Here is a 25,478-nt window from a genome sequence, read left to right on the forward strand (position 1 = left end):
TCGGATGTGTACGCCATTTCGGTCATATTTTTTGACTTTTTGTTTGTTGTAAGTCTCAGTTTCAATGAAAAATTTTGATTTTGTAGTTTCAAAATATAAATTCAGTTGTGATTTTAGTCTTTTCTTAAGTGTATCGATGGCATGTGCACCAAAAAATAGTTCTGCCTGTGTAAATTCTAATTTATATCGTGTTTTGTGTGAAGTGAAAACATAAACAAAATCATCGAAAAATGACCGACCAGCGCATGTAAATGATCGCGCATAGCATGTAAGTCATCGAAAAATCACACATGTAAATTTCATTTACATTCTCATCGCAGACAATGTAAATACAACGTACAGGATGCCTACACATTAAAATTATTTGTGCCACCGAGAATTGAAATACGACGGATTTCAATATCGATAACTAGATTGAAATGTCCAAAATTACAACACCCGTTTTCATGGCTTATTACAACACTCAAACCAGTGTTGAAATGAAATTCGTATGAGTTATTACAGCATTCGTTTTAAAAAAATGCAAAGCAACGTGATCGATCAAATTCGAAGAGTGATTGTTTACAATGAAAATTCTGAATTTTTGTGCATTTGTCTATTTCAATTCTCGGTTGGCACAAAGCATGATGTGTTACACGTATTGTAATGAGATTTTTTCAGCACACGACCCAATTTTCCTTACTCGCTCCGCTCGTAAGGAAAACTTGGGTCTAGTGCTGAAAAAATCAACATTACAATACTTGTAACACAACATACTATTACGTGCTACATGCGTCGAAAATCGTACCTTTCATGTTTCGAGCATTACTTTCGTCGCCCTCATCATGTAAAATCCATTACATAACTCGGGATGAAAATGAAAAGTCTCGTTTTCGTGCGTTTATCGGCTACGCCTCGTATCTATAAATTTCACACGAATGCTACTTTTCATCTTTTTATCCCTAGTCAGGTAAATTACTATTGTGTACCGAGGGAAGAAAATCTAATTTCCAACAAGAGCGTATTTTAGGGAAATTCGTTTCTGTCCACGAAAAAACTAGGAAAAATAAATAGCAACAAACATCAAAATAAAAACTGACTTGAACTTCAATATTTAGTTCACCTAGATCAAACGTTTCCTCTGAAAGGCACCATCGAAAGGCACATCTTCGTAAATCTTCCTTTATGGTCAAATAAACTAAAGAACAAGAAAGGTAACGAATGGGGAATTTATAATAAAATTAAACCAAAGCTCAACTCTCGTTCCTAGAAATCAAGATTTGTGCATTGCAGCTCTAACTTTGTGAGAATGGAATGTAAAATTGGACAAACAGTTCTTTATGCAGAAATCCAATTAAAAATTTTTAATGGAAAATCATTGTGCCGATGAGTATACATGAGAACATGTCTATTATAATTACAAAACCATGTACAGCACAAGAATTTTCAGTGAAAAAAGAAACTCTTGATGGAAGTGTGTGATGTTTTACTCTATTATCGTGAAGATGTGATTCTAACAAGTACTACTCACACCCATGATGTAAAATGAACTTTTTTTATTACTCAGGTTTTTATCCTCAAAAGTGGTTTATAGAAATATGAAAGAAAAATGAAACTCTAGATTACGTTAAAGTTACGGTGACCGTAATACGGTCAAATGCGTTTCTTTTGATCATAATTGATTTTTTTAAAATTGTGCTTTTGCAACGTACCATCAGAGCACCATATGAGCAAGTGTTATTGTGTGCAGTGTGTTTGTGGACAATGAAAAATTGGGGCAGATAGGTGGGAACCGAACCCACAATCTTCATTTTGCCGAGGTGATCTCTACAACGAATTTTTAATCTAAAATAATAGTATGCGACGAGCTTCAATGTCCCATCATTCCCACTTATATCGCAATAACATGATTTCTCTCCATGAAACCGTGGTAATGCACACAATTTTACCGAAAATACTCGCTATTCGAATTATCACAGTACGACAGTACGCGAATTATCAAAGTATCATTAAGTTACTATAAGTACAATGTGCTAGTAACATCTACCAAATTTTACAGATGTCATTATTACGAAACATAAAAACAACACACTCTCTTTGTTTACCTAAGAGAGAGCTAGATCAGTCTCTGCTTCGTAGCATTTTCTTTTAGGATTTCTCAGTAAAGAATTTTTATTTTAACATTTCCGTTATCCGCTCCCAAACATTTTAGGAAACAATTATGCAAAATTCTTTGCTTCTATTTGTCTGTGCAATGGGAAAACCAACATCAACGTAACTTGTGAAAATATTTTTCTTCCATTAATTTAACGTTTCGCTAAATACAAAAATGTTAAATACCAAGAGTACCTATCTCAAGCATTATTATTTTACTCATTAGAAACGTAAGACGAAATGTAACTGTATAGCAACAGGAACGGGGTACTTGAAAAGGAATGAGAAGCCGTATATCTAACATTTATATCACAACGAACGACAGATAGAAAGATATTTTTCCTCTGTTTGATTATTTTTCTACCTCACCCTAACACCGTTTAGGAACGAGTTAATATTGACATTATAGTAGCATTAGCAGAGAGTGGTGTGGTGCAACGAAGGCTGATACTATATCGTTAAGATTTTCGAATAACTTTGATTTCTTTTCAATTTGAAGATCTCTAACAAGAAAATGATATTGTCATGTTATGAAGATTTTCCTTCAAATGAAAGAAAAGGAAAATTAATAAAGAAAAAAGCAAATTTTCCATGTCAAACAAAAAACAGCACAAATCGATTGCGAGTACATTTCCTTTGGCTTGTTTTTTTTTTCTTTCTTACTTTTTTTTATTTAAAAAAATCTTGCTGACGATAAGAGATTGCGTTTAGTAATTTATCAAATTGATTTTTCTTAAGATTGATTGAATATTGATAGTGTCATGTCAAAACAATTCAATTTAAATCCATGGCAGACACAGAAGATTCCTTCATCGGAGCACACACATTACATATATCTTTGCTATAGAAAGAGGAAAACGAAAGCAAAAAAAAAAAACAAGAAAATTGTGATTGTTGTGTGTGACGCTTTCTTGTTTTATTAAAAGCAGTGAGTTGAGACTTTATGTTATACATCGTCAACGCTATGACGACGAATCTTATATTGAAGAAAACTCGTCCTCGGATGTTGGCTACAAATTGATAAAAGATTTAATATGAAAGAATGTCGTATGCGAGGGCGTTCAGATATCGAACATTAAATATCAGTTAGGCATTCACATGCCAATGTGTATAAATGTCATGTTATGTGTGCTTTGACCTAAATATTATACAGGTCCATAAATTGATACGTTTTATGATTTTACATGTGAGTGTTGCGAAAATTCTTTTCTGTCCAATCAAAAGCGTTGAGAAAATTCAGAGTGGAAAAAGTTCACTTTGTCCTCGCCTCGTGCGTTTTTTTGTGAAAGAAGAGAGCGGGGAATTAGTTTTTTATTCCAATTAGAGAGATAGTTGCATCTAGAGCGAAACGAGAGCCATAACTCGAATTTGAATTTCCTATCCCTCACCGAGGGGAACGCTACGCTATCGACTGTTTTCTAACAAATTTTGACCATAATCTTAATCACTCTTCTATAAAGTCTGATTCGCAGTCACTCCGTTTAAAGAAAGCACTTCGCTCTCATTCAGATTGTGTTACAGCTGTCAAGTAAACAAAGTAACAATTGAAGAACATTCAATTTTCATTCCGTTTAGTTAGTCTCTCTCAAAAATGTATCTCTATTCATCGGCGTTTGTCACGTAAACGGAGTGTGTGCTGGAAACACAGTCACTACATTAAGAAAATAGCTCGTCCGGTTACATGAAAGTCAAACAAAAGCTGGTGAATCAAAATGAATTTTTGAGAGAGAACTGTCAATTGCAATTTATTTGGCAGCTGACACACAAACGGAGTAAAAACGGAGACAACATGGAACAGAGTGAAATTGATTCCAGCTTAACTCCCATTTTAAATCAGTTGATCGTAGTTTACGTTTTATCAATGATCGAGTGGGTAATGCTTAGTTTCCTCTTACCAAAAAAGTACTCCGTGTGAGAGATAAAATTGATTTTTTTCAATTTTTCCTTTGTTTATTTGACAGCTCACTCTCTCACGGCTCTCTCACTGAGTACTTTTTGTTGAGTGGAATGGACACTTAAGATATGTGATAGCTAGATGAATATGAGGTAAATAAAAGAGAGAAAGAATGAATGAATGAAGAGAGCGATGAACAAAATTTTATATTCTCACGTATTGTAGTTGTCCAACTGTTTGTCGAGACAGTTAAATTCTGTTAGGGTAATTTGGATACGCTGATTCCAAAAATACTATCCTACGGCTCCTACCAACGCAACCGTAGAAAAGATGAGAAATATACATTTTGCCCCCAGTTCTTCATGTTTTTGTAAAAAGTACGGATATCGCTTCGCTCCAGCCACAAACTTCGCTCTTGTTGGAATTTTGAATTTTTCCGCTCGGTAAACAAATAACTTCACTGCCACTGCAAAAACTTTTCCGATCAAACGGTCGACGAGTTTTCCTTTTCGATTTTTACCAAAGCTATTTTTAGTCCTTGACATGAAACTTGTTTTTCCGAATAATAATTGAAATGATTCTCGTTATTAATGACTCCTCGTCATTGGTCATTTATTTCCGACTAAAATCGGATTCAAACTGATAGCTTTTGCTTCGTATTCTTTATTTTACTGTCTAGTTAACTGGAAGTGAGAGTAATTGCATTATTTTCATTTTAATTGCATTTTCTCTCTTGGTATATACAAGTTTTTGCTAATCAGATTTCTTAAGAAATTGAAACTGTGTTCCGGTGTATCTTTCTGTGCTATTCAATTGTGTGTTTTTGAAAAGCGAAATTACAGTCCATTTCAATTATAAAAAATTTAATTAATTGAAATAAATGTGGTAGCGAGTCCCTGGCTGGGTTTCACCGTATTTTGTTAACATAATATCCAGCATCGAGCTTGTTGTTTTTCCCGAATGGAAAACAGCTTTTTTTTCTGGGTAAAGTCAAAGCCCAGCGGATGATTGTCAAAATTAAAATTTGTTTGCACAATTAATAATGTACACGAAAATATATGTTTTCGAAATGACAAAAGCCACCTGACCCCCGAAAATGTGTTCAACTTTGTATTTATATGAATGAACTTATAATTTTATGTGCGCAAGAAAAGTTGCAAAATTTCAAGTTTTGCCATATATTTAACAGTCGCTTCACAAGTAGAACATTTATTTTGTACACATTTTGTGTTGTACGAAGAAATTTTGTTTATGTTCATCAATTACACAATGGGTTTCTATTGTCGCTGATACTTTAGTATAATATGTGTGTGCAGGATAATATGTAAAGTGGCGCATATATAGTATCTATAGATACGTACCATCCTCTCATAAAACAGTGTAGTGTCGCTTACTCCTTTCTTTCAACATAATGTGATGTGAGTCTTGAGAGATGCGAGGGATAAAGTTTCGTACAAAGTGATGCTTACATTTACAATATTATAATAAACACAAGAAAACACGACATGAAAGACATGGTAATAATGTTATTATTTATGTGTGTATTATGTTTGCATAGAAAAGGTAGATGATTATGAGACAACTTTTCGCCTTCACATAATACACACTGAAATATTATTTCTCTTTTATTTATTTTAATATTTCGCTGAACGGTGAAGCCTGTGCGAAACAATGAAGCAACGAAGGATGTTAAACAAGTTATAATTTGATGATGACTTCGGAAACTTTTTGCATATATAGGTATATAGGTTTTCGCGTTTCATATGATTATATGAGGGATATTATTAAAGTAGAAAATTTTGTACGTTGTCTGCGTTCAATGGAGATTTATGCTCGTTTTGTTACACATACACACAGTTTCATTACAGCGCTAATTTATTCTTTTATGTAATTAACAGAGTTGAAATGAATTTGAGTCAAGCGGCACTTTACACATTAGGTTGAAATGAGTTGAACGAAGTTATGAAACGTAATTTTTTGTGTGTTGATGTATCCGATTAGGGTTTTGTCATTAGCTGCACATATTGTGATAAATTTATTAACAGAATAATTGACATCGACAAAGGATTGATTATAGATCTTACGTAATTTCTCAATTAGGGCAGGCTGTAATACGTCAGGGATTAACCTAAGGAACATTGTAGGTGGGCACGTGCCCACCTGCACCTCTCGAATGCCCACCTTCAAATTCAAAATTTGCCCACAAAATAAAATTTAACAGAAACATACAAAGTATGCAAATTTCACACCAAGAAGTACGACGATTAGAATATTTTTCACTTTTTTCTTATGATCAGACCGAGAGTTTCAAAGATCAGTTAATTATAAGAAGTTTACTTGGGTTATTTGTCATTGCATATTTTCATTCTCATTCAGTCACCGAATTTAGTTCCAAAACAGCAACATTCTCCATTACTTTTTTGCTCGATTTTTTCCTCCGTTTATGTCATTCTCGGATTTTCATATCGAGGAGTGAACTACTCAAGTAATTGACCACACATCCTTAAAGGAAATGCCGGAGCATCCGGTAAATAATAGTAATTCAAGGAATTGACTGGATAAGACATTCGACCACTGTTACGATCTGAGAGAAAATTTAAATACGTTTCGCATTAATATGCAGTTCAAAAATACCATTTCTCATCAGGCCATGGCGACAGTGGTACTCGATACAATGCTCTAAGGACACTATACCGATTTGCACACGAACAAGTCTAGCGAATCATAGTTGAAATGAAGTTTCAACTCATCACCAAACTTGCTAACTCGTGGCCAGTCAGTGGTTTCTTTACCAAAAGCCCCCACATATGGGCGCCCATATGTCTTACTATTTTGTATAAATTAAGACAATTGCTAAGGAATTTTAAAAGAATCGTAAGACATAGCGACTTTTTCTTCAGATGGGACATTCTTTAAAACAGCTTTTCACCGGATTGACATGATGGCACAATTTTGAACAAACCATGGAAAATGTGGATCATCGTGTCTACTACACTTTTCAACAGTCAACCCAAAAATGTGCGATCATGGATTCAATATTCCCAAGGTACAAAACTTTATTTTACCTGGAAAACACACTAATTCCAGGGGTGGTGTTATCTAATACGCAGAAAAAATCGAGTTCAAACGAATACACCAAAACAAACAAACAAACAGAGCATACTTGCTCTTCCCTTTCCCATGGATCGCGTGAAGCGAAAGTGGAGATGAATTGCTGTTTCGACCTCCGGATACCGTGGCGGTCAGAGGTTAGCATGGTCTAACCATCTTCAGTCGTTTCCACTGGTCCGTTACACGAGACAGCAGTAAATTTTCTGATTGAATAGTAATTCGAAAATTTACAATAATAGTTCTGCTTTGCTAAAGATAAGTCACTAAAAATGTTACGACTACTACAAATTTTTAAGATTTTGTAAAAATTGTAGAAATTTACAGTCCGGCCGGCCAAAGGTGATTTTTCTTTGTTTTTGTTTTTTGAAGAAGTGGTATACATTTGGGAAATTATATTCGATCATTATTTTTTGTGGGACGACCACCGGAATTTTTCCTTTTACAAATATTTTAATAATCTCAACCGTTATATTGGTCAATTTGTTACCAAAAAGGGAGAAACTAATCGATTATTTTCGTGATTTTTTGTCAAATATCAGTAGATTTAAGAAAAATAAGAAACTCGTACATTGCCAAATTGAAATCACCAAATCACATCCACCTTGAACTAGTCGAATATGGTTTAACGAAGAAAATCGTCGTCAAAGTCGTTATTCGTAACATCAGTATTGTTTTTGAAACGTCAACTCAATAAACCAAAAACTTAGTGTTGGTTGTGAAAAATGTAAAAATTTCGGTGATTTCAGATTTTGTCCGTAAATGTGCTTGCTGCAGTTGACTTAAAATATTCGTTAAAGCCACCAAAATTCTGAAATAGTAGATTACTTTGGATGCTGCGGAGGTAGTTCATTACATGAGGGATCAATTTTGTGATACGAGCCGAACTCACAAGTGTGGTTATAAACAACAAGCTTTGGAAACGGTTATTTTGACAAGTGTAGAGTTTGCATATCCGAGCCGAAGGCGAGGTATGCAACTACACGAGTCAAAATAACCGTTTCCAAAGCGAGTTGCTTAAAACCACACGAGTGAGCTCGCAAGTTCACAAAATTGATTCCGAGTGTAATGAACTACCAAGCAGCATCCAATGTATGCTGTTGTATTGCCTATTCACCCGGAATATTGTTGTTACGAGTACATTTTTCCACCCAAGGACCTGACAGTTCAAAACCAAAAGTGTTCAAGAAGACACTAGCAGATTCTTGAATACCAAAAGATTATTCTAAATTAATGTATAATTTCACAACATTTATGTCGCGCTATTTCATTCACTGCCAGACTAATAATAAACATAAAAAATACCGATAGCAAAAAACTTACAAAAAAAAATCTGTTGTTGCATTGAAACGTAAAAAAACGAATCTAGTCAGCTGATGAAATCGGCTCACACTTCTTCATAATATCAATCCCGAAAGCATCACTGGCAACACTCCTGTTTTGGTGACATGTTGACAAACTACTTCGACTGTTTTGTTTTTGTGAAGTGCTAGATTCATATTTTGCGTAATATTTGTCGATTTTGGTGGTGCTACAATAAATTTTGCTGTGAAGTGAAGTGAATATATGATAATAAAAGTGTCAAGTGTTTTTGAAAATAAGTGAAAAATGCAAAAATAAAATTGTGCGGCCATTGGTGTTCGTCGAAGTTGAAAAAATTGAAATTATGGCTATAGACAAAATGGCCGTCACTTTTATTTTTGTGTTTTTTATTTAATTTTTTTCGAAAGTTTTTAATGAATTTGCTTAGATTGGTGTGCACTTAATTCAAGTGACAAAGTTTGTGATATCAAAACTAAAATAACATCGCGAGTATTGTTTCGATTTCAGTCTTAAAGAATATTTCATGTGACACATTTTTGCTGTTAAGTAATGAAAATCTGCTGATAAGTAATGAAAATCTCCTGGTATGTAATGAATTCTCATATGAATATTCCCTCACTTGTGATGTAATGAAAAAGTTCCCATATGTAACGACCGCTTTCCGCGGGTGGGAAATGTACGTGTAACAACAATATTCCGGGTGGATAGGCAATAATAGTACATTACTATGCAAGGGAAGTAAAGTGATATCTCGTATCCAGATGAGTAAAAGTAGCCGAGGGCTTTAGCCCGAGGTACATTTACTCATCGTGATACGAGATATCACTTTATTTTCCGTGTGTAGTACGACGTTTTACTATGCGAGTGATGTAAAGGCTATTGTCTATACATGTAATAGCCTTATTACATGCACCAGCATAGTAAAATTTATTATGGCCAATCATGTAAACAAACAACAATATTGTCTCTTGGTGTAATATGCGCTGACCCAGTAGAAATAAAATGACGACGGTAATCTTAAAAATTACGTTTCAGAGGAAACGCTTTAGTTTAAATGTGTGTACGTTTACTTTGAAATAAATTAGTGCGAAAGCAATCATTTTTGAGGAACTTTACGATAAGACCTTTAGTTAGGGGTGGGCCATATCCCTATCCCATATCCCATATCATTACTTGAAAATATTGGCAAATGGAATTATTTTTAACGATCAATCAAAAACTGTTTGATAGTTTTGGCTCTTTGCTTACTTCCTGCGATATTATCCCCCAATCTATGACTTCGAATGAATTGTTTCTTTCACATTTGTTTTTAAATCCGTACTTAAATGTTAAAATCTATCAAAAGAGGTGACAGAAGGATAATTACACTGAAATCAAATATCTTCTGAGGTTTATTTACCTACTGTAGCTGACGATGTCTTATTATAACAAAATTGTATGTCAAAATATATCAAGTATGAAATTTCGTAGAAAACACTTACTCAAATTTTAAAATCTATTTCAACCAAATCATAATGGAACGGAAATTTATCATTCTACGGATATGTGACGGAAACAAAGCTTCACAGTCACCTTTAGTTTCTTAGTATCTGAACCGCTGTTGACATCTGTTTTACATAGCGAGTTGCGAGAAATATTGCCTTTGGCGGGAAGCATCTATGTTTCAATTTCCGCACGTCCCTGCTAGAAAGTAAATTTGAGAGAGCAGCGAGATAGTCTGCCCTATTATGTTGTCGCATATGAAATATTGAATGACAGAAAACTCAATTTACATTGCAGGCTTTGAGTTTGAATATTTTATATTCTAGATTCTTGTTACAAATAATTTGTACTACTGAAATCTAGTTGCTCGAATATTGAAATGCTATGAGAAATTTAAGGGTAACTTTCACTTCGTAATCCAGTCTAGTTGCAGATGTTAGACCGTTAGACGCAAGGTAGCGTGGAATAGAATGCGTAACATAATACCGAGGACTATTTTTGGGAAAACATTTTCCCATATTTTCCTAGATTTCTTCATGTTTTCACAATGTTTACATTGCGATGTAATCTCCTGGTTTTAATTGAAAGAAAAACTTTTGAGAAAAATTGGTAAAATGTAGGGAAATTCTGGAAAATGTGGGAAGATTTTGGAAAGTGTTTCCCCAAAAAAGTCCTTGCATTATACAAACCAATTTCTGTCTTCAGAGTTTTAAAAGGTAAACAAATTGAAGACAGACGTGGAGGCGAAAATATTGAGGAAGCACGACGAGTTAATCGAAGCATTCATTGTATTAAACATCGTGGGAAATAGTCAATTTCACAGAATCTCGGTGCATATCAAGTTCCTTGTCTGTTCTATCGATCGTGGTGGGTTTGTAGATTATTAGGATCATTGGGATTATATAGAGTACTATTCTAGTCAATGAATTGATCCATCAATTATAACTGCATGTTTGCTCTAGTACTAAAAGGGAGTTTGATGATTCACTAGTTGATATTCGACGTGACGAATTCAACCAACGTCGCTGAAGAGTCTTTTGTAAAGTCAATTTTAGTCGTATAGGTCTATAAAATTACCCAAATAATTGTCGTTTAAGTTTAATTGCACTCCCCTTCTCGTAGTAAAATTAATTTAATTGGAAAAGGAACATAAATTAAATGTCGAGTGTATACGGCAATAATTAGGTACATTTTCCAAAATAACACAATAATACCTAATGGATGTAATCATAATCATAACGAACCCATTATCAGCGATCACAGTCGGTCATATGTCTTCGTCAAAGTGTCATATATAAGTTTACGCTATTCTCCCAGTTTTAATGTCTTAATTAAGGCCTTACCAGTCGGTGAATAATGATTTTATATATATTTTAATGCCATCACCATTAATAAAATTAACACACATTCACATTACCGCTCCATATTATACAAAATTATATCAGCTTTACAACATACTTACTTGTAAAAAGTTTTGCGGTAGTTAAATCTGGTAAATCTGTAAAGCTAAGCTAAAATGGCATATTATATGCCGACCAGAGACCAGCGGTACATGAGGCACAGCAATAGAAATAACAAACATGTTTACAATGCAAGATATCCTGTGTAATCGTGGGTCTCTTTGGATGTGGCATATAGAGCAACACACCGTTCCGACTTCCAAAATGATTTTCATATTATTCAAAACCTTTCATTATATTAACATATCTGTATATATACGTCGGTATTCCAACGATTTCAAGCCAACCACCTACACACACTGCATCCACACCACCAGAAAGGATATAGTACAAACATAGCTTTAAGTGAAATTGTAACATCGCTTTTAACATACAGTAGAGTGTAAAATGGTTACAAAAGTATTTAGGGCTTGTACGGTGGCACGCAAAATCCAGATAATAGTGGCACAGAAATAATTAATGGTGACCTCAATTCTTATTTGCGCAAATTTGCATGAAAATATTTGCTTGGATGATTTTGTTGAAAGTTTACAATGCCAAAATATCTAAAGCTGAATGTATACATTCCCTCTCTTTCTGGCTGTGTTGTGTACACGTACACATGGCAATGGTACATACCTTAACTTGTCTGGAATGTATGAAAAATATGAGCGACACATCGCTGGTAACAACTTTTGCGGTGGCATTATAATGTACTCATTGTGTTGTTTTTCGGGGTGAAATATGTTAATTAGGAGTGTGCTTTGTTTTGTTTTTGTACTCAAATCATGTTTGATTTTCACACATGAATGCACATCCGTACACATACAATGTCGTTGTATTATTATGCATACGCCAGATAAGAGTTGTGATTTTGTCGGTGTGGGGGGAATCCACAACACAAAAAACTTCTACAGTGGATACCTGAACGAATCGGTAAATATTAACACCGAATCCCCATAATAACACCCAGTGAAATGAACGATAAATCACCACTAAATTGATCCGTAAAGAACCTCATAGATTTATGTTTCTGTTTTTCTATTTCACTTCTAAACCAAAATCCAAATTGATTTATCTTGTCTCGTATCCATTTATTACTCTTTACCCAGTACATAACTGCACTTAAGGGAATTTCTACAAAAAAAAGTAGAAGAGGAAAACCATAACCATTCAACACTTACAAGTGTACATTTCAGGCGGTGCGCGGAAACTATATATATGAACTGAATGCATCGTCCACCACTGTTTATGTTGAACAGAGCTTGATCAACGTGGTAGAAACATTTACTTCTGGGAATCTTGAGCCACATGAATGCATTGCATCGGAACGGGACTCCATGTATTGTGCAAAATAGTTGTTCGACCGCTTAAGGTGAAACAACGAAAATACACGGAAGGGTTTATATGTTGCACCATACACAATGTAATAGCATAGAAGACTCCATAAAAATAAAGTGCACCACCGAAATTTACAGAGAAAAATGTTTTAGGGTGGGTCGTCTTTAAACTTTATTTTATTTTTATTTTTAAAAAAGTGACGGCAAGAACGCCTTTTGAGCTTGCAGAAACTATTTTTTTTACAAAAGGTAATGGAAAGGGTTTTGTTCGATCCTATGGAATCTATCCTTTTACAAAAGGTAACATGTTCGAGCCTATCCCTTAACTAAAGACAAAATTAGCCGTAGACAGAATGAAAGACGTTTTATCCGATTTTCGAGTAATCAAAATAGTATTTTTCGTACCAAGACAGGAAATGACGATTTTTTCAGCACCAGTCCTAAGTTTTCGAGCGAAGCGAGTAAGGAAAATTAGGACGTGTGCTGAAAAAATCCATTTCCTGTCGAGGTACAAACAACGTTTTGTGCATCGGACAACTGAAATAGACAAAACACATCAATTTACTTGAAAACAAACACACTTCACATTCACCATATTAAATTTAATCAATCGTATGGTCATAGAAAATTTCATGTAATTCTTTTCCCGCACTATAAATCGTAAAGAAATGAAGTTTTTTCCCGCACGATATATAGTTCGGGAAAAACTGACATTTCTTAATGAAAAATCATGGCAAAATAGGTCGTATTTCAGTTGTGGGATGCACAAACGTATTTTTCACTTTGTCGTTTCTTCACTTCACACTCTAGCAATTTTTTGCGTTTCTTCACATTCTGCCATGGTACTTTTTCTTGGTGATTTAACAAATCAACCAAAAATGATGAACTGCCAAGAAAAATCGTCAAAGTGAGAAGAAACGCTAAGAAAAATCGCCAAAGTGTGAAGAAACACCAAAATGTGACGAATTTAACTTTGGCGATACTTCACGGCTATGCCTAATAACAAAGCTTTAAAATGGCACTAACATAGAGATCAAAACCTCCCTTTGGTCACAGTAGCTCTGTCAACTTTCCCGACCCACCCTAGTTATACAATGCATTGTGTTCGGCTGGAAGAAGCTTTTGTTTGTCGACATTCGACATACAAAGCATTATAGGTATATACCGAGTGCTTGAACTGAAATTCCATCGTGTTTTTCTTTCCACTGGGGAGAACTTTTGTTTGGATTTATCGTAAAAAATTCACCAGAAGTCAAAATGTAATTCAAAATACTCAAATGTTAAATTTTCGTCGAATTGCCGAGGTCAAGATACACAAAATATTGTTTGGGATATCAACATTTTTTTCAAGTGTCTTTATTTACCATAACAACATGAATGTATGGACGATTTTATGAGCATCAGCAAAAGAGCACTTAAGATGCTTGCCATTGTTATTTCATTATTTGTGATAATGCTATTGCAAAGTTAAATTTGAATGTCTTGTCTAACAATGTCTCCCATACAATTAACGTTAACTTAAGTGCTTGTCTGCAAAAGGTATTTCCATATAAAATCAGGGTCCGGTCGTATACGTAGAACCAAATTGTTTAACGACATCAAAACTTTTGCACAGTTTATGTTGTAACCTGGCTTTGTCAATACATATCGTCTAATTGCAATAACATATCACAACAGATCTTTAATTAATTTAAAAGGGTTGTTCGAGGTACATAAAATCCTCCATGAAATCTGCACAAACGATTCAGAATGGTTAGGTGTCAAATAATTACGAAACACGAGTTGTTGGCATGTAGTAGGCGCTGATTACAATATTAGATTGAATAAATTTATTGAATCATTTAATTACTAGCCCGGTTATATTGTGTCGTGTCGGTTTAATAGTCTGGGTTACAAAAAGTTCCGTACTTTGTAGTCACAATGTCAATAGTTACAATAAATGATGGAATTTGTTTATGTACTGTCCGTTTGACAAGAGGATCGCCACGGTTCAGCAGGGGATTTTGAACATTTGTTTTTTACACGTTGGCACACGTGCTCTTGTCAGATTCAAGATTCTTTTTACGAAGGTTACGCTGATTATACTTTGTGAAAAGGGCCAATACCTTGCAAATATGTCACATCTTGGACAGAATTTGACACTGCAATATCTGCAACATGAAAAAACTAAATGTTCGAAACCCCCTGAAACCCCGTGCTTCCACCTACGTAATATACACAAACTAGGTGAGCCAATCTTAATTTATCATGTCGTTTTACTCGGTGCGGAGTGCAAAACTGAAAATCGGTGAGTAAGGTTGGTCGATTTTACGTTTTGACAATCAGCCCCCTAAGCCCTAATCAGCCCTAAGCGGCCAACGTACAAAATATGATCATAATATGCTAGTAAACACTTGATACAGTGCCGCACTGGCCATACTGGACACCCGTAGTACAGATGAATTTTTATACGACAAAATTGATTTATTTAATTTTTTTTCCAATTTTTGTAGTTAAAAAACGAATTTTCCCGAAGCGGAAGTTGGCAGTAACTCCAACCCTGCCTTAAAAATGTCTAATTCGTCAGAAAAACTAAACAATACGCTTAGAATATTGGAATTCTAGAGAATTTTTGTGTTAGTACACTTCAATCAAAATTGAAGCTCAACGAAAGTCGTGGCGCGGTAGGTTTATGGTGTCATGGATGGTGTCACTACCTATCCAACAACACCCATATCTTCCATGTCTATCATTGTAGTTTTTTTTAAACACTCTCCGAAAGTTGGAATTTTTTTCCCCTAAAATAGCCACTTACACAAAAAATTTCGAATCTTTTAATGGCCAACCTGTGCGCCCTCAACACCTCTGCCAACCACCATAATTTCAGATAAGTGCATCACGTATTGTTGGTGATATGCAACAAAAACTATTTTGGTCACCCTAGTGCAGACCATTTTTTCATGATTTCTGGCGTGAAAACATAACTACCTCGAGGATTTTTTTTGTTGCAAATGACTCAGGAGGGTCCCCTGATTCAATTACTGTATACCCTTCCAAAATCGCCGATAGCTTGTTTTTAAGTTGTTCGAAGTTTTGGCAAATTGACTCTTAAGATCGACTTCCTGTTCCAACAAATCATCTAAAGATACCCTTCAAGCATCTGTAGTGAACGTTTATAGTATAAATATGTCACATTGCACCTCTACTCGAAATATAAGGCATGCTGTAGAAAGACTATCGAAACTGATGATCTGGAAGTCGATATCATGTTAAAGCTAGAATTGTTTCTGATTTTTTAGCCTCATATAAAGTCAATCCATCTGTTAGTTTGAAAGATATGGTCGAAAAAACCCTTGGTAATGATTAACACTAATGGGTTGGTGTGGAAAGCGACATAAAATATGGTTTCTTTCAGAGCGTTATATTTGGGAATTAATTCCCAAAAATTCCCTAAGATTCACTTTTTGTTTCTTTGCATTTTTATAATTTAATGCTAGTAATTTGGGAATTTTATGGAATTTTGGAAATTAATTCCCAAATATTAGACTCTAATTTATTTTTTCTCCTGTAATGTCATAATATTCACAATTTGAGTGTCACATTTAGAATCAAAATGGGCTAGATTTAAACACGTCATTCACAGAACGTCATGGCGTGTTTATGTTTCAGTTTGATTTTTTAAATTTGTTTTTTATGGTGATTATGACATTACAGGAGATAAAACCTTGTTCCTAACACGTTAGTAAATGGGGGTTTTGCGCACACGATCCCACAACAATCCCATTTACTACCTTATTATGAAAATAGCTATTAAAAATCAACTTCTAAGAAATGTTTCAAAACATTTCCTGAGTATATCAGACGTGCATTTTTTTAGAATGTCGTTTAGAGATCGTCGTCGTAGCACACTCACCAAAAAAACCATTCATCATTGATTATTAGTATAATCGATTATTTTGGTAAAGAATAATACTTGATTTTACTCAGGTTATGGGCATGGGCGTTCGACCAGTTCGCAGAATTGGCTTTATATGCTAAAAAAAATTACAAATAATTAGGCAAAAAACCGTTTATGATAACGAGTTGAGTAGTTCCAGAAATATGGTAGTTATGGTTTTAATGATGTTGCTGTCGTTATCAAATCATTGCTCACGACAGGTCGAATGAAGTGTTTTTTAAGGCTCACCGTAAAACTTAAGACACAAAATTCTAATGGACGGTGCACCACTAATAGCAATAATGCAAAAAAAAAATGTAATTATAGCAAGTTGTCAGTAAAATCAGCTGAGACTTTTTCGGTTCATAGATTCAATATAAAAAAATCTAAGAAAAGGGAAAAATTTCAATATAAAATGACATAAGCATTCTCGTCTGAGACTGGAAAAATCTGTATTTTATTCCTTCATTTTTATCATTTTAAAAAGGCAACAGACAACACTTCTTCTGACACAGTGTGTATATATCATCCCTGTTTTCCATAAAATGTTTCTATCAAAAGCACAAAAGATGTTACAAGAACTATACCTAGTAGACACCATAACACTTTGCAATGACAATGTCGACAGTTTCAATTTATTATTATCATTTTGTCTGTTGGTTTATGTTTATGCTTCAAAAGTGCTTATGGGGTGACACATTATATATATAAGACGACAGTCACACAATATAATGTGTTTAAAAATTACTCATTTCGGGATATATTGTGCAGAGCAGTGATATTTGTTGGGATGCGACATGTTTTCACTACGAATGACATATTAGATAAAAATGATGTGCACAATAGTACAATGCAATATATTGGAAAATAGACAATTGACAGAACAACAGAAGAGTGGAAAATCCAAGCAGATAGTAGTGTAAGGAGCATGAAGCTGTGAACATAATAATAAGATTTGAAAAGCCAGACAGGAATCGGGAGAAATTTGTTGTTTTAAACTGAGGAAAATTTGTGGACCGAGCTGAAGGCATAATATCAATTGACTGATCAGTATCAAGGCTGTAAACTTTGTGGAGGTCACGCAAATGCAGATACGTGGGTGACGTTTCATACTAAAAATTCACCACGCCATACAGATTCGATTTCTGTGAATTTTTTCGTATGGAAATAGTAGATTACATTGGATGCTGCGGAGGTAGTTCATTAGTTTACCCAAAGTATGCCTCGATCAGTTTGCTGTGTTTACTACACGTAATTGAATTTGGTAGAAGCGCCCATGCAGGAACGCTTGTTTGACTAGAGACCTGAATTATCTTAGAAACCTTATTTATTTTGCGAATTAAATTTTTCAACTTATGTCAGTGTTCATTTGAGTTCATTTCCATACAGTGTATTAGGCAAGGTAAATATAGTGAGGAGGTAACGCCATTCAGACGCGCGGCCTAGCACTTAAGTTCGATGACAATGACATCTTTTTGTTTAAATGGTTGACTACGATTTACTTGTATTTTAGAAAATATTTTCGCTATCTCACAACAGATGGCCCGACCTTCTATTCCATTTTTTGCTTTCAACGAAGGGATGAGATGGCGTTTGTATCGAAACCGCACATCTGATTCGGTTATATATGGCATTATTTCCCTCATCTGACGTTTCAATAATGAGCCGATCCTGCCAGGTTTACTTTTACTCTGCCGTGGCGCAAGACAATAAAGACAATTTCTCACTAAGTTACTTATAATTATAAAAACTACTTTTCTTAACCTTTAACAGTCAACAATATGACTATTAATATCACGAAATCTGTCAGTTCCCTATTGATCTTGTTATTTTCAATATTTCCCGAAGCTATGATAAGTTGGTAAGCCTTCGGCGAGGTCAATCAACATACGAAATGACAGCTGGTAACGCGAAATAAGGTTACAGGTTAAATCTATAGCTTTATTATTGAACACCGTTTACAATTTATTTTAGAATTACTTGTGAAATTTACGGGGAATCCGGGGGAATCAGCCCTCTTTCGGTAAGCCTTTGATATAAGTTAATAACACAAGAAGCTCCATCACACCAAAACTCTCGTCTGTAATAACAATGGTGCCATCTTTATGCGAGTAGCTGCTATAGGTTGGAATATATTTCTATATACCAACAGTAACACAGCATGGCGTCTCCTCTTTTTTGAAAAAAAAAAGCTCAAATGAATAAAGCTCAATAAGCTCAACATTTTACTACTTGTGAATGGAACCAGATGTCGTACAATTACCTAATTTCGAATATTTCTGGTCGATGAAATTTAAAAATAGCAATTTTCGGTTGAACTCTTCTTAAAGTTTCCTAGAAGATGGTTTCACGTTCAGGGCATATTTTTGGAAAATTGATTTGCTAAACTTTTCCGAAAAATTGATTAAATTTTCCGGAATTTTTCCAGACATAGGCCCTGGGCGAAATATTCAGTTAAGTCTAATCATCGTTCAATTTTAGGTCGGAAATATATCATGGTTAAGGGCCGTTGTTATAATTATGAATCTTTTACATTTTGATTACATTTTTTTTTGTAAAATAAAATGATGTGATTTACTCTCAAGATTTCATGCTATTATAGCCGTCTACCTAAATCGATATCGTGAGCGATAAGTATTTAGCAAAGGTTTGCAAAAATTTACGAAAATAGTCAGCAAAGTAAATGAACTCGTAAACCATTATGCAATGGGTCTTGTTGAATATTTTTGTTCGGCAAAAAGAGCACATTGCCATTCTGTTGAGAGTGCAATCAAAACCTGAATCTCTTACTTCGACACGAGTTGACGATGTCGCAATCGGTAAATGATATAATAAGTAATCTGTTGAGCGTGATTCCCCAAAGCTATAGTATACTTTCATTACTTATCCCAATTTGTCAATAAATATCATTGTTTCGGAGAAGAGATTATAAATTTTGAATGTCCATTGCAACGCAATACAAGAAATGGTTCATACTCGTCGAACTTTCACCCCACACAATATTGTTTTCGACAAATTTATTCAGAATTTTTTTTAATCGTCTTGAACTGACTCAGCGGTTAACAGATTAACGTGCAGTGCAATGTACATCGTACTAATCGCTTTTGATTATCACTGTGAATGAAGGACTTAGTCGAGACGAATATACGTACATGCGTCCATAGTACATAGATTAAGTGTAAGTGTAAACGGCAAGTAAACCAGAATGTAAAGAAAATGTTTGGCGTCCAACTTCTGGTCGGACGATTAAACAAAATTTCGAGTTTGATTTGATGTTATAGGTCTGTTCCAAGGCCATTCGAATTTTCAATTTCATCCATTGAGACAAAACCTCACCAATATTTATCGATTGAAAACCGATCTCTGTGGATGAAATCGGATTCGTTTGGCCAGTGAAAACTCTTGATGTTAAAGTTACTTGGAACAAACCTATTAGTGAGGCAAAAAGGCGTAACCGTTGTGAGTACTGCCATCTATTGAGGTAATTTTTTTTCGTCCCTACTTAGACAGTGCTGCCATCCGCCATAAGCTGCCAGAGAAAATTTTTAAATTTACCTTACAAATATTCATTCTGGTCGCCAAATATTCATTGTAAGCACCAAATATATACTAAGATGACCTAAGATGACTAAAAAAAAAAAATTTTTTTGATATCGATGCTAATTTGCTTAGGCGCCACGGGCAATGTGCCCACAGGGCCTCGTTCAGAAAATCCGTTTTATCTAATTTTTTAGGGTCCATCCCTATCAAACACTCGTCATGTATAAACTTAACGAAGCCTAAAGGAATACACCTACTCATCAATTGAATAATTTTTTTATAGACCAGAGCTGAGTATACTTTGTTAGCGAGAACATACTCTGCGTTTGTGTAATTTTAAATTGGATCATTTCCACATATTTTTTACCTTCATGCGTCCTCACCTAGTCTGCGTTTCATTCATATTTTCAACAGATGAATGGAAAGAAAATTAAACAAAACAATTTCGCTTGAACGAGTTTTTATTGTTTTTCATTTAATTTAGGGCTAGAACTTACTTAAAAATAGAAATGTAAAACGTGTCCGTCCTAATTTCTATTTTCGTAGATCTTGAGTTAACATTGATTCAATGGAACAAAACAGAAACCTTGTCATGTAAATTGGGCGGACCGCGGACAACAATACATTTTTGTGCTCTACTAATATCACACTAAAACGGGACTTTATAAATAAATTCTGAGAGAATTCGTTACACCTGCAATACGACAACGAACAGTTTACCTTTAAATTTACTTAATTAAGTGATCTGATTATGTGAACCGCGACAAAATATTTTTTTTTATTCCTCTTGTGTGGTTGAACTGTGCACTTTTTGTGCTCGACCACTCGGATCTTCTGGACATCCCCAATCTGCACGTGGTATCCAACGCATTACCGTCCTAGCATAACCATCACCCGGGAATATTTCTTCGAATATTGACCGATAGTAGTACGCTTCCTTTGTGGATGGAGTGTTAATCGGGTATGTAACGGCAGCATTAGCAAAGTCGGCATCACTAACACGGTCAGAAGCAAACTGTCGAATTGTGTCGATCCTGTAACCGATATAAATTCAGTCAGAATGTGAAAAATTAAGAAAATTTCAACTAGTTTTGATATACGTACCAGTTATAGCCGACACCATCGGAGAACTGTTCCTTCTGTCGCCAAATCACTTCATCCGGCAAAAAGTTGTCGCTGAATGCTGCTCGCAAAATTTGCTTTTCGATTCGTGGAGTGCATCCATTTAGCGGTCGTTTGGCAATTGGAATTTTATCTTGAGGAGCAATGTCCATAGCGTGATTGACAAAGTTGGTATCCAAAAACGGGACTCTCAACTCTATACCCCATGACATAGCCGCTTTATTAGCTCGTAGACAATCGGAATAATGCAAGGCCAGCACTCGTTTGACCAATTCGAAATGGAATTCTGAGTGATTCGGTGCATTGAAGAAGTACAAATAGCCGCCGAAAATTTCATCCGCTCCCTCGCCGGACAATATCATTTTAATGCCACCAGATTTGATGGCTCTAGCCATTAGAACCATGGGAATGCTGCAACGTACGGTAGTCACATCGTAAGTTTCACAATGGAAGATAATGTCTCGAATGCAATCCAGTCCATCCTCCACTTTGAAAACAATTTCCTCGTGATCGCTGTTGATGTAATCGGCCACCATTCGGCTGTACTTGAAGTCAGGTGCATTTTCCAGTCCAACGCTGAAAGTCTTCAGGCGATAGTTCGGATCTCGTTCTCTCATTATTTTCGTTGCAACTGAAGCAATTATGCTGGAGTCAACACCACCGCTTAAAAGTGCACCGAGCTTTACATCACACTGCAAATGAGATCGAACGGCAGCCACCAGATGCTCACGAAGACTGGTGATATCGGCTGGAGTTGAGGGAATTTCGGTGATCCATTTTGGCTGGTAGAAGCGTTCCTCTTTCAAATTATCAATTGTACCATGCAACGACGTCCCCGGAGGGAAAACTTCCACTTTATCGCACACGTCTACTAAACATTTCATTTCACTGCAGACCCACAGATTGCCTTCATCATCGTAGCCGCGATAAAGAGGAATTATGCCAATGGGATCGCGTGCCACGAAAATCTGTCGGGTTGTGCGGTCATACAGTGCAAAACCGAACATTCCAGTCATCATATGCAGTATGTCTGTGCCAAATTCTTCGTACAGTCCCAAGACAATATCTGAATCGCTTCTCGGAACATATTTACCACGTCTTTTGGCTAACACTTCTGACAGTTCCAAATAATTGTAAATCTCTCCGTTGCAAACGAGAAGGACATTTCCATTTTCCGATACAAACGGCTGATCGCCAAACTCAACGCCCAATATTCGCAGTCGTTCCTGCACAAACACAACCCCATGATCGGACCAGTCGGTTACACCTGTATGATCCGGTCCACGATGACGTTGACAACTTGATTGCCTGTACGCCAATTCACGTAATGTTTTCAAACGTTTACCGTACTTTTTCGATATTCTTATCTCACCCGTTGACTTCGAAAAAACAGCCAATATTCCACACATTCCGCTTTTTTAAATCTAACGATCAACGATGTAATAAACAACAAAAATGTTTTTTCTGCTAAGTCTGCGGTTTCTTTTACTTATAATCTCAAATTGTAGCACAATGTTGCTCTCGTCAACCGCGTCAACACTAAATTGTTCAGACACTAGTTAGTATACAACAAAATTGTAAATATTGTCTCTGTAACACTGAAATCGTATCGACAATCTCTCAACAACTTGTCGGTAGCGAATGAATGAAATAATGTACACGCGTTTGTACCATGAAGAGCTGGTTTTATACGGAAAGTCTGGTAAAATAATCAATACTATTGCATCATTTCGAGGGGAAACATTTGGATGGGGAAATGTTTACAATTAGAACAGCTGGTTCTATAGTAGATGTCTTATACGTGAATGCTGTGGTTACATGGTTTGAAAGACTGATGATGTGTTTTGTTATTTAATTTTTTATGCGTTGACGCAACGCACTTCAAGCAAAAGTGCTATTAATGACAGCTGCCAAATAGAGTACTATTTTGTATGAAATTTTATCCCCACTCTTTTTACAGTGTAAAATTTTGTATGGAGCACTGTCAAGTTTCAGTACCCTATTAAGAGTACCACTTTTGCTTGAAGTGCGTTGGTTGACGATTATGCTAGTTAAATTTGTCAACATACTAAAATTGAAATCTTTTACTTCATTTGTTTAAACATATTCTATTTTATCGTTGTTGTCGATAACATATCGTATTAATCACACGCCTTGCTAAGTAGTAGTGAATAGTTATTTTCATGCCTTGGGCAAAAATTACGGAATTTTTCTCGTAATTTGGGCCCTCGGCATGAAAAGTTGTATACGCATCTGTTGTGGACGGTTTATTTTAGGCACTTTCGCTTGTCGCCCTCACTTCGTTCGGGCTACAACTCGCGAAATTGCCTAAAATATACCGTCCACAACAGATACGTAATAGTTATTTACGTATCTGTTGTGGACGGTATATTTTAGGCAATTTCGCGAGTTGTAGCCCGAACGAAGTGAGGGCGACAAGCGAAAGTGCCTAAAATAAACCGTCCACAACAGATGCGTATACAACTTTTCATGCCGAGGGCCCAAATTACGAGAAAAATTCCGTAATTTTTGCCCAAGGCATGAAAATAACTATTTTTTGATACCAACATTGAAAAATGATACTTTCGCCCCGCATATGAGGGGCGAAAGTAAAAAAATGCATCCCACGGGGAGAAAGTACTTAACGAAGAGCGAACGCAACTGAACGAACAGCGAAAGTGACTGACGTCACAGAAAATGAGAGAAATGAGTCGAGTTGTCAACAAAATCCGCTCATATTATGCAGAATACTTTGATCAAAATTGTAAAACACTGTGCGCCAGTGTTCTTATTGAAATTAGCATACAAAGTTGATACTTTTTGTTACTGAATGATTTGTTAGTTATATCTTAATTTTTGTGTGTGTTATTGTTGTGATGGCTAAATTATTAAATTTTTCACATACCAGGGGGCTGCCGCCCCCTGGACCCCCGCATTTTCTTGCTAAATGCCTTTTTATTTCAACATTTTGTTGCGATGTTTGCGATACGTATCAATTTTCAATGTTGGTATCAAAAAAAATAGTATGAACGACTCGGGGCAAAAGTAAAAAAATTCAACCTGTGCGATTAGAGCCCTTGCCTTCGGCGCGGGCTCCAACTCTCGCACACGGTTGAATTTTTTTACTTTCGCCCCTTGTCATTCAATGTACTATTTCATATCTGTGATGTGATCTACCTTATTTACTCCTCTCCATAGGAAATGAGAAAATTGCGTTTTGTTGACGATTGGTCAAATGACATTTCTAGCAAGAAAAGTACATCACTTGAACTGTCAATTTGTTTATGTTTTCAAAAATGGTAGTGCGATGGCGAATTGATGTTCTTCGTTTCGTTGAGAAAGACGGTAAATCATACCTCGCACATATGAAAACGTTGTGTTTTGGGGGAAAAATAATAGAAAATTCCAACTCGAGCGAAATCTTGGGTAGTAATAGTTATTTAAATCACAAATTTACGCGGTGCAACAACACGACAACGATTCTTGACAGCATTCGTTTTTGAAGAGAGAGAAGTCTCTCAGTTTGCTATGTCTACTACAATTATGATCGATTTGTATCATATACACGGCGCTTTCCAGTTTGTTAACTCTAGGTTAACAATTTCCAATATTTCATCCCTAGAGATTACAAATTCCAATATTTCATCCCTAGAGATTACAAATTTGTCTATGTGTTAGCGGTGAACATTTTCGATGGAAGGCGAATGTAAAAACTATTGTTTACCAAGGAAAGAAAATAAGAAAATCCAAAAAGAGCGAGGATTTGCAACTAGAGCGAAGTCTGAGCCGCATTTTAATTTTTCCACAACGTTTTTCATGTGTGCGTGGTGTGATTAACCGATTGTCACCATGAAACAACTTCAATTCATTACAAAAATTTTGAAAACAAAAAACAAAGTGACTTCTCCGTCAAAAAAGATGGAAGAAATCAAGAAATAGACATTTTCTCCATCGAACTGTGTTTCGACTAAACGTCAACAAAACGTCATTGTCTAAATGACCTTTTGAGTTGAGAAAATAAGGTTGATCTACTTATTTTCATAGGTGCTGAGTGATTAACTATTTTTTCTTCACTCAAAAGACTATAAGAAAATGATGTTTTGATTACATTTCGCGTCAGAAATCTCTCTTACCTCTTGTTTTTGACAGAGGAGGAATGAAACATTTTTTTCTCCCCGAAC

The 25,478-nt window shown here is 35.5% G+C and overlaps 1 protein-coding gene across 2 annotated transcripts; it reads right to left on the reverse strand.

Annotated features, from left to right (window-relative positions):
• Positions 1 to 752: 752 nt before the first annotated feature.
• On the reverse strand, positions 753 to 22,957 carry LOC119071399 (probable asparagine synthetase [glutamine-hydrolyzing]). Of its 2 annotated transcripts, XM_037176285.1 has the most exons (3): positions 21,280 to 22,957; positions 20,955 to 21,209; positions 753 to 962 (listed from the first exon to the last, which is right to left on the reverse strand). In XM_037176285.1, coding segments are annotated over exons 1-3 (1,683 nt in total). In that variant the 5' UTR covers positions 22,707 to 22,957; the 3' UTR covers positions 753 to 961. The 2 variants fall into 2 exon arrangements, with proteins under 2 accessions (XP_037032180.1, XP_037032175.1); XM_037176280.1 differs by lacking the exon at positions 753 to 962 and having other exon boundaries at positions 20,625 to 21,209.
• Positions 22,958 to 25,478: the final 2,521 nt, after the last annotated feature.

Source organism: Bradysia coprophila, chromosome II (assembly GCF_014529535.1).
Source record: "Bradysia coprophila strain Holo2 chromosome II, BU_Bcop_v1, whole genome shotgun sequence".
In the NCBI taxonomy this organism is placed as follows: domain Eukaryota; kingdom Metazoa; phylum Arthropoda; class Insecta; order Diptera; family Sciaridae; genus Bradysia; species Bradysia coprophila.

Excerpts from the sequence above, each read along its gene's own strand:
- LOC119071399 (XM_037176285.1), bottom strand. The coding sequence starts at position 22,706 with ATGTGTGGAATATTGGCTGTTTTTTCGAAGTCAACGGGTGAGATAAGA. Across the intron at positions 21,210-21,279 it reads GATGGTGTCGGCTATAACTG|GATCGACACAATTCGACAGT; the intron begins GTACGTATATCA and ends TATCGGTTACAG.